General features: G+C 38.7%; 1 protein-coding gene across 4 annotated transcripts in view; it reads right to left on the minus strand.

Annotated features, from left to right (window-relative positions):
• The window catches only part of ESCO1 (establishment of sister chromatid cohesion N-acetyltransferase 1), a 35,142-nt gene extending 24,760 nt beyond the window's left edge, over positions 1 to 10,382 (minus strand). For 3 of the 4 annotated variants that reach the window (XR_011323973.1, XM_069779136.1, XM_069779135.1), the window contains exons 1-7: positions 10,292 to 10,382; positions 7,508 to 7,611; positions 7,105 to 7,303; positions 5,174 to 6,536; positions 4,410 to 4,521; positions 2,993 to 3,056; positions 605 to 719 (exon numbers count right to left, since the gene is read on the minus strand). Coding sequence is in view for 3 of the 4 variants with exons in the window: in XM_069779136.1 (XP_069635237.1) it covers positions 605 to 719; positions 2,993 to 3,056; positions 4,410 to 4,521; positions 5,174 to 6,536; positions 7,105 to 7,301 (1,851 nt within the window). In the remaining variant the exon portion in view is untranslated. Of the gene's footprint in view, positions 1 to 604; positions 720 to 2,992; positions 3,057 to 4,409; positions 4,522 to 5,173; positions 6,537 to 7,104; positions 7,304 to 7,507; positions 7,612 to 9,661; positions 9,777 to 10,291 lie in introns of those variants that run through there. The other variant, XM_009926355.2, reaches the window with a different exon arrangement.
• Between the last annotated feature and the right edge of the window lie 405 nt (positions 10,383 to 10,787).

Below are 10,787 nucleotides of genomic sequence, written 5' to 3' on the forward strand. Positions count from 1 at the left end.
TTCTACAAGATAGAAAAACGACTGCATGCCACTCTCCGCCTTCTCATTGTGCATTTTCTTATTTTAAAAGAGATACCTGCATTTGGTAGCCAATAGCGAAAAGGGTAAGAACAAATAATGAAACTAGTATTGCTGCTTAAATATTATGGTGAAAATGAGCGCATCCACAGGAATATCTTTGTCTCAGAACAACAGACATTTGAATGATGCAGGAATAAATCTGTTGATATTATTTTTCCACACAATCTGCCAGATGCACCTCCCCCTATAATTCTGAAATTTTAAGAAAGATTTTGCACATAAGCAAAGGCAAATTCATTCTCCCTAAAACAACTGTATTTTTACTGAATAGCCATTCTATTAAAAAAATGCAGAAATTTGTTCTAACAAGAATCAGCTTTAAATGTTAAGTTTGTCTGCCACCATTTTTCCATCAACAGTGAATAACAATGTAGTACAGGTTCTACTTTCACAATCATTTACAATGGTAATAGTAGTATGTATAAGTAATGATTTTTAGACAAGTTCATAAAAACACAGCAGTGCAAATTCAAAAGTAATTTCTTCAAGAAGCTATAAGCCTCACTAAAAAGGTATTACTTACTATGATCAGCTGCTTATCACCATCTTTTCCTGCTTCTTTTAGCTTCTGAATATGTTCCTCAGATGGTAGGAAGTTACTGCATTTTGATGCTAATGAAGGATTTGACAATGGAACCCTTGAAATATAAATATATTTCATGTTAAAAAAGGGACTGCTTATACATGTCATCCTAGATACTCAAAGCCATCATGATTAGTACAGCTAAACTTTAATGAGAAGCAAACCCAAGTTAATTACCCAAAACACAGTCCTATATATTTTAATTTGTAATTCAAATGGAAAAATAAGGAAATAAAAGGATTAACCAAAAAATACAGTTTGTGATTAGCCTAATCACAAGATTTTTTTAATAAAAAAATTAAAATATTAAATTTATAATCAAGTGGGGTAGGTTAGTCACAACCATTAACACAAGCATTTAACTGAGGCATTTTCAGAGCATGACTGACTGATGGTGCCTAATGCTACATATTTCCTACTTAAAGTTTAGGTTTCTAGTTCTAGGTATCATACATCAGGCTGCTAAAGCAGACCATGTAAATATTCCCACAAATATAAGTGGGAAGTATACAACAGATGTCATAAATCTCTTAAATTCAGTTTAAACTTATCCTTTTCTAATGACTGGCAGTGAAGGGAGGGAAAAGAGGACCTGAGGAATAAATGGATGGATATCACTGGAATCTCTTACTCAGTTTAAGTTTTCTCTTGTCACGACTGAAAGAAACACTGGAAAATACTATAATACATCAACAACAAAGTTATTCTATGAACTTGCTACTATATTAAGGAGAAAAACAACATTAATTCCAGGTTTGGATAACACTTGTGGAGATCACCAAAGCAAAACACACACACAAAAATACTCGTACTTCAACTAGGTTTTTACATGTTTTCTGTTTCTTACCAAACTTAGGATATAGGGCCAAACACTTAATTGTAGCAGCTGCTGTAGTACAGGTATCAGGCTAGTTCAGTGATTTTCAAATTCAGTAATTTTTCAAAATATTCAGAATTTCAAAATATTACTGAATATTCAAAATTCAGTAATTTTTCAAAAAGAAAAACTCTTGCCAGACCTTTCTAAAACATCATTTTTTGTGCTAAAACAGAGCTAATTTTTTTATTCCTGTCATGTGCCCCAAAATTTGCATTAAGTAGCTACTTCAAGGTTTGCCTTTTCCCACTGCAACCTTTTCTTACAAAGCCCTAAAGAGAGCTACACTGTAGATATGCACATTACTCTATGTTGTGCCAGGAGTACCACAGAAAGAATGATGGCTTAAATCTTGGATAGCCTATGGAAAGCAGGGTAAGAAAGCTCTCACAAGAAATATATAAATACAAATAATAGTAAATCAATATAGGCTCATTCAGCTAATAAAGTTAATAAATGTGATTAGATACCATAAAGCTGTTTGGCAGTTGAGAATAAAAATATGAGAAATCAAAGTTATTGTAATATTTATTGAAAAAATCTAAAAATATTCATTTAACTAGTTTTACATCTACCTTACCACCCATCTTCTGTGAAATTCCATAGTAGTAGAGTTTTTTAACACATACAAAAAGGCTGGTTAGCCAGAATTGTTAATCTGGCCTCAGATAGATGTACTGAAAATGGACTGCATCATTTCTTCTTGTGTCCATTATGAATATAGAAAACAGTATCAATATACTAACCACTGTGCCAACTAGGTTGCTGTTCAAGGTATCAGGTACGAAGAAATTATTGAATTATTATCTTTAGCTTATAATCGGATAAAACCAGAGACTATGTCAGAATTGTTCAAAAACTACAAGAGTCAACATGATCAAGGATAAAACATAAATTTGAACTGTTAGTAGTAAGAACAATTTAGTTAGCAGTAAGAACAATTATGATAGTAATAAGAACAAGAATAATTTTTTATGGCAGCTGACACCTTAATTTCACAGCAGTCACAAACAATCCCAAATTAAATCCCCTCTTCCCCACCTAAAAAAGATTTCATATATACAAGACTCCCATAAGTTAAGGATTAGAAAACTCTTCCAGAAGTAAGTGAAGTCATTCGGTAAGTGAAAATCATGTGGTAAACCTTTCCCATACTCTCTCATTATCATCTGATTTGAGGAAAAGACCATTAGAAATGTTTTCCCAACTCTGTTAAATTCTACTTTTTAAAATAAATGTGCAGTTAACAAATATCTTGCTTAATAATTTTCTTAACAAAATAAAAACATCCCTTAATAACTGGGTAAAATGAAAGTCTGTTTTTATAAAGGACAACTTATTTGAAACTGAAAGTTGAGGCTGAGAGACAATAGAACAGTTAGTCTTATAATAAAACCTCTCATAACTCTACAGAAGGTTACTGTAATTTCATAATATATGAAATACTATACCTGTTCTCAGTTTCAGAAGTTTGATTTGTAAATGAAGTATGCGTCAACTGCTTGGGAGCCAAACCTACAATTAATCAAAGATAATAACCTCATTATAAAAAGGTTTTAGTTATAAAGGTAATTTGATCTACACGAATTGTGATTTTTAAAAACATATTCAAGACAATGTTGCAATTTGTTTGTGGCCAATAAAAAAAGATGCAACCTTGAAGCATTATTCAGATATTCCTCCACATATACTTAAAAAAATATGGAATTTTCTTCAACGTTTCCACAGCAGTTCTGCAGAGCAGTTTGCCAGCAGCTAAACAAACCCAGCAGTGAAACTACATGGGAGTTTAAATCTGGTTATACCAACACCCATATAAATAGCTCTATGCATAGTATTAGAATCATAAATGTATAGTATGCCCCCATCTGAGGTGTGTTTTATAACACTTAAGGAGAAGAAACAATTAAGAAAAGCAAAAGAAAGAAAAAACAGTTTTACATTCTCTAACGGTACAGCTGGACTATTTTGCCCTTCAAAAATACCCTACAACGGCAAGAAAAAAAACTAGTTAGTAAACCTAAATAGTTAAACAGTGCACTCAAAATCGGGTTCAGATTAAAAAAAAACAAAAACAAAATAACCCCAAACAAAACCAAAACTCAAACCAAAACAAAAACCCCAACAAACCAAAAACTCAAAAGCAAAAGGATGAAATATCAAGAGGGAAGTTAATAAAGAGACATATTAGTGATCCATTGATAATATTTCTTAATCAAATGTACTTGAGTCAAAATATTCACATCATGCTCATCATAAGGTTTGACAAACTGCATTCACAGGCTGAAGTGAAGACTACATAATAAAAACAGGAGAGTGATTACTCAATCAATAATTTGATCAAGATCAAGTAGAACAATTTAGCAGAAAGAAGTGCAGATACTTATTCAAAGGAAGTGGTAACCAACAGAGAATCCTCAAGAGAAACCGATCCAAGAGAAGAACCCAATTGAAATGTGGAAGTTTTACTACTTTATTACATGGAAAAGGAAAGGATTTAGTTGGGTTTTTTCTGTTTGTTTGTTTTAAAAGTTGTTACTTCACTTTTACTCAAATGGAGCATATTTAAGCATTAAAATATTCATGCATAAAGCACAAAGACACACTAAAATCAGCACTGTGTAAAAAAAACAGACACCTCTCTCTCCCACTACACAGCCCAGAGATAAAAGGACGTTTGTTGCTACTAAAGTGGCCATGGGTGTGACACACAAAGAAATATAAAAACCCTGGTGAACAGTTCCAACCCCAGAAGTTTAGTTCTGCACCAACTGTGCCTTATTCTGCGAAGCACTCCTCTGAAAGGAAGACTTATGCTTCCCATATAACTGGTCAGAAGAAAAAGAAAAATTAGTAGTAAACAGTTACCTTGAGGTTCACTTCCTCCAGGTTCTTTTTTTAATTGTTTTGGTGGTTTAGGAGCTGTAACATACTTTACTGGAGAACTTTCCAGACTTGACTCCAAATGTAATTGAAAGTTCTAAACAAAACAGAAAACATTAAAAACACAAGCTATTTAATGCTTCTAACCTATTAACAAAATCACTGAGTTAACTTCAGTATTAACATCTCGAATACAGTACCAGTTTTCTGATTCCTATGTTATTTCAAACAAACAAAATGCAATTGATTAGCTAGTCCATATTGAAGTTTGTGGTATTCATTTTGCAAAAAGTCTTTTTCATTTTATATATAACCTTGTAAAATACTTCCTACAGAACACCTTTGTCCTTAAAATCTTAAATTTTAATAGAAGCTTATTCAGATAGAGAACACTTTTTTCCCCTCTCATTTCTTTTAATACACCTTTTCAGCACAGAACAGCTATGCAAGCTTAAGTGATCAAAAAGCATCCATATGAATCTGTACAACCTCTGGCTCCAGCAGGAAATTTTATTGATCAACACTTAGTTAACTACAGAACTTAGCAGGGTAGAGCAGATTCATTTTCCAGCTTACTATCATCCCATCTATGACAACACACCAGTAAAGGATCTTTAATACATTTGAAAATTTTAAGTTACTGTAAAATAAAGTCATTGTTAAAACAAACTTTCTGAGCATGGCATTCTCAGAAAACAGAACAGATTGGGAACACCCTCCCACCATATGCTGTAATTAAAATTACTTACCTCATCTGGTCTTGGCTCACATAAATGTTTTGTCAAATTACTCAACAAACCATTTTCTGCACCTCTCTTTGTGGGCTGTTTTATTTCTTTAGCTCCAGCTCTTTCAGACGAAGGATCTGATTTCTCCTGCACACAAGTTGCACTTTCATTCTCAGAGAGTCCTGTTATTGACAGCTTGCCTTGTGCCTTTAAAAGCTCTGCTTCTGCAGCTATTTGACTTGCCTCTGAAACTTCAGGGTAATCTTTTAACAAAGAAAGCTTGAGGGCATTTGCAGAATTTAAGTTACTTTGTTTCATGTTACTAGCTTTCAGTAATTTAATTTTGGTCCATTTAGAGTTTTTGTTTGAGGAGTTATTTCTACCATTCAGAGTGCATTTGATAGGCATTCCTTTTTTGCTAGGGAAAAAACGTTTGCATTGAGTACTTTGACTAGGTTCTTTCTGAGTAAGCATTTCACTTTGTTGAAGCGGTATTTCGGCATGCTTTTCTTCTGTTTTTCTATACTCAGCATTAGGGGAATCTTTTTTGACCTCTACTGTATCTGACTCAATCTCCCCTGCGATTTCTTCACAAAGTTCAAGGATGCTTACTCTTTTGGATTTTGCATCATTCTCTGGTTGATCAGCCACATTTGTTTCACTTACAGATGGCTGTGAAATCTTTTTTGGTTTTGTACTGTTTTTTACATTCTGATGCATTTGTTGCTTTTCCTTAGTTACCGTCTTAGAATTTGGCTTAAGAGAATCTGTTTCCACTTTCTTTTTGTTGCTAGGAATAGGAGATACAGGGCCTGTTTGGTCTTTCTTAACTTCCTCAAGACTCTCATCAGGACATAATGATGACCCTTGAAGGTTATGTTGAAGGCTGTTGGAATTACCATTTTTATTGTCTACTTTACATTTTTTCTCTTTCAGAGAGCTGGTCACTTCTACATGTATTTCTTTATCCTCATTTGTGTTGTTTGGTTTTATTTTTGTGTTTTTCTGTTCCATTCCCTCTCCAGCAGATTTAAGTACTGCTGCTGCAACACTGTGAGTGGGTCTCTTTGTCTGGCTACTTTGTTTAACTTCCAATGCTTTTTCTTCTTTAACTTCTCTGTTGCGCAGGGATCTTGCTGGTACATGTAAATGTGTTAACTGTTGCAGTCTCTGTGATCTCCTCATTACTGTGGGCTCATTTGGTGCAATTATGCATTTTGACTTAGGGATTTCTTGCACAGATTTTTTCAGGCATGCCTCCTTATTTTTTGTAGATTTAGGCTGCTGTTGGACCTTTTTGTCAGGTATTGGTTTATTATTCGAGTTGAATCCTGATGATCTTGTAGTCATGCGCGTTCCTAGTTCAGGTTCATTGGTGTTGTCACTGAAAGATTCAAATAATTATTTTTTCAGCATCCAGAAAGCAGAATTTGTCATAAGACAATTCTCATTCCTACTAACCTGTGCCTTTTTTTTTTTTCTTTTCTTTTTTAAAAGACTAGATCTTACACACTCAACTTTTAGAATAATTTTCTCTAGAATCATTCTAAAAAGACTTCACTTCCTGGATACTCTTAAGTGTAGTACTTAATGTTTTTTATGCATGGCAAGACTGAACTATGAACCCCAGATGAATGCTTTTTAACATCTCTAGCAGTTTTTAATTGTTGACACTTGTGGCTTTCAAATGAAGTATTAGCTTATATAGTATTAGATTTATTTTTGCTTCAGAAACTTTTTTGGAGGAAGTCTTTCTGGATTTCAAGACACTAACATGGTTCCAGAAAAAGATTATGTAGCAGATATCATACTTAATGATTTAAGGCTGATCTTCACACTAGTTACTATTTAGCTGTATATTTAACTCAAATTCATTCTGCTTAGATTGTGTCTGCACTAATTTAGTCTATTAAGATAACCTAGAAAAATTACTTTTTTTTTTTGTCACTGACCTGTTTGATTTGACAGAGGTTTTGAGTACAGTTTTCTCCTGCACTGCGCACCGATTTGGCTTTGATTTATTTGAGACATGTTTTGTATCTGACACCTCTTTTTCCTTCTTCACTGATGACAGTTTGCTGTTCTTGTCCAGCTTTGGACGTTTAGCAGAAGGCTCTACTAACATAGACTTCCTTTTCTGAGCTGCCATTTCTGTAAAACACAATAATTGATTCAGCTTTCAGAGTCTTTGTCAACTGTTGTTACCTTGTCAGTTAATATAACCGAAGATTTGCCTGTTTTACAAAATAAGGTAACTGATACTCACTTTTCCTTTTAGAAGCCGATCACGCTAACTGTGATCAGAAAGCAAATCATCAAAGCAATCTCAAATCAAATTACATTTATTTTACTTACAGGTTTTTACAAGAGGTAATCGATGTTTAGGCCAAAGTAACTTATCAAGGTGTGCCAAGAGCATTCCTTATGTATATGCTTACGAACAGGACGTTTCATGCCACCTATGAAGAATATAAAATGTTCATGCAGTAAGCACTTTATTAACTTCCTTCTCAGACTCTGAATTTGGCATTCCCACCCTCTTCATCCCTTCAAATAATGCTTAGCTTTAAAGCTTCTTTGATAATCAATTTAAAAAAAAAACCAACAAAATGCTACAAATTTTATTTCCATATCCAGCAATTTTTAGCATTTTGCGGTCTTAAGCATTACCCTTTTACCTTTTGAAAGGTGGCAAATAATAGTACCATTTAAAAGGAAGTTTCTCAGCCTTTCACATTTTTCCAGAAAATAGTATGCTGCTCTCTTTCACAGCCCATGAAAAAGTGGGCCTGCTGTCAACCCTGTGCCTCACAGCAACAGTGAATAAATCCATTAGACTCTACCAAGTTTTGTGGCTGCTACTGCAGAACTTCATAGACATCAGCAGCCATCTATAACTGTTCTCTCTAATATGACTTAAGCTACAACTCAGAGACAGAAAGCCTAGAAAGTAGCATTATTTGAGACATTTGCCTTGGGCAGTTAAAGATGATGTCTTCATGAGAGCTGGAATGGTGTTAAGGACGCAGAAGTTAATCTGCACAAGAGTCTGAATACTAGCAGAGATCCTCAGTAAAAAGTCTTCACAGATTCAGTTGATCATACCTTTCACATTTATTTGTGGCTTCTGAAACTTTTAAGTTCTCTTATTCAAAGACACTGTTTTTGTATTATAGCATAAGTCATAATTGTTCAGCAAAGTTTCACTAATATCTTTTTTAAATTAAGTTTACTGGAAGACTCAGTGCTCAGAACTTCCATATCACCTTTTTAGGTCAAGAATTATCTATTTTTGCCATTGACAGACTGACAAAGAGATTATATTTCTGTAACAAAATTATATTACTTTTCAAACCTTAACTAATCTGATGTTAATTTGACAGATTTTAAGGTCAAACAGGAACTTTAAGTTAGCAGTTGTACAAGACAGACCAGATACTTTCATTTTATTACAACTACAGTAAGCCTTCCAGTATTGACAAATGCATGTCTTTCTCTAACAATTTGAAAGATACTTACATTATGCTCTTTTTATTAATTACTCACTATACAAAAGGAAAAATTAGAGCTGTACTTTTTCTTTTCTTTCAGATTTTAAATTGTCCTTAAACTCATTTTCATTTATCCACTTTTTTATGAAGACACTTCTAACCATGCAAGACTGATAATGTTCAAATTCCAGGCAACAGTGCTGTCTTCTGACTTGCTCCTTTAAAGAAGCTGCATGACCAGCGAATCATATTTGACATATGTTTTTTTAATTCTGTCCAGGGAAGAAATCTCTAATAGCACTTTTCATGGTGCTATTTCCACGTCTCTCCCCAAGGAACCAGTAACAGAATTTGTATGCCTTACTTCTAATAGCTCATGAGCTCCATGACACTTAGCAAGCCTACGGGTTTCCACTAGTCAAAGACTATCCATCAGAGCCACAGTATAGCCACTCACCCTGAAAACAACAGCTGAATAAGTCTTCAGTCTTATATTCTCTTAGTTTAGAGCACAACACTGCCGTTCAGAATTTAAGAACACCGTGACACATACTGTATACACATAGACCTTCTTGGTCTTTTTCCCAGACATACACAGACATCACCGTCACTCTCGGCCACATGACACGGCATACTCAGGAAAGACTTTCAAGTACAAAACAGAAAATATAAACCTTCTCTCACCGGTATTGCCTCTCAGGACACTAACAAGTACACTCTCCTCCCACAAAGAGAACCAGCTCCTTAATAGTCATTGCTTTCCTACTAATACTTTGCACAGCAGAGCAAGGACTTTTCCAGACATTCAAGAACTGGCAGTTTCTGCCCTGAAGAAGTCCCCTCTAGTAAAAGCCAGATTATGGAAAGAAGGGAAGACACAGAAGTACAAGAACAAACTACTCAACAATCAAAGGTTTTGGTGCACAAAGCAGAGGAAAAACAGAAGCACCAGCTCCCACACCCTCAAGTCCTTAAGGCAGAGGCGAGCCCTTGGTCTCTGCTGAGACTAGGGGCCCACCTGCTTGACAGGGCGCTTGGATCCCACGCATGAGCCTCTCCCAGTGACGGCCGCGACAGAACCTCGCAGCCCCCACGCCTTAGCTGCCGGCTGAGACCCTAGGACGGAACTCAAGAGGAAGGAAGAAAAGGGAAGGCCTCCAAGCGTGGCCCAGTGTCATCCGCCTCAGCGCCCCGCCGTCACAACCCTTCTGGAGCAGGGCCTGGCAGGGAGCCCCTAAACCTGGCCGAGAGTTCCTCAGGCCAAGGCAAGGGCCGCCGAGCGGCACGGCGGGGGCTGCGGAGGAGCAGCCGTACCCCGCAGGGCGCGCCCCCTCCCCCTCCCCCCAGCTCCCACTCGCGAGCAGTTGGCGAGAGGGTATCGCCCACTCACTCCCACGGCGATCGCGGAGGCAGCGGCGGCCGCAGGCAGGCCCGAGCCCGGGCCGCGGCCGGCGAGGGAGGCCCGAGGAGGAGACGCCGGCCTTTCGGCCCCGAGGCGGGGGCAGACGGCACCTCTCCGCCCGAGGACGGGCTACCGCTCACGGAGCGGGGGGCGAAACGCTGACAGAAGCCGTTGGCACGCGGGGCGGGGGCAAACTTCCTCGTCCCCCCGTGCCCCCCCCCCCACCGGCGCGAGGCGGCCGCTTACCTCGCGCGAGTGTCAGCGACGTGCCGGCAGCGCGAGCCGCCCTCCTCGCCCTGCTCGCCAGCTGCGGGCGGGGCGGGGGTGGGGTGGGGGGAGAGGGAGGGGGAGGAGGAGGAGGGGGCGGGGCGGAGGCGCGCGACGGGGGGGGGTGGGGGCGCGCACGCGCGCGCGGGGCCGGCGCGCGGGTGGGGGAGCGGAGGCGCGTGCAGGCTGCGGCGTCCAGGTCAGCGCGGCTCGCGCACCCTGCGAAGCGGCGGCGGCGGCGGCGAGCCCGAGCCTCCAGCCTGCCCACATCCGGGCACGGGGCAGCCCCGCCCCGCCCCGCCCCGCCCTACCTGCCGCCGCTCGAGCCTCCCCCCGCCGGAGACGGGACACTTCCGGCGGGTGTCGGGCGCAATGTCTTTTGCGCATGCGCAGCGGGCGTCGCGGAGGGAAAGGCCTGTGAGAGGGGATGGATGGATGGATGGATGGATGGATGGATGGATGGATGGATGGATGG

The sequence above is a fragment of the Haliaeetus albicilla genome, chromosome 3 (genome assembly GCF_947461875.1).
Source record: "Haliaeetus albicilla chromosome 3, bHalAlb1.1, whole genome shotgun sequence".
Lineage (NCBI taxonomy): Eukaryota > Metazoa > Chordata > Aves > Accipitriformes > Accipitridae > Haliaeetus > Haliaeetus albicilla.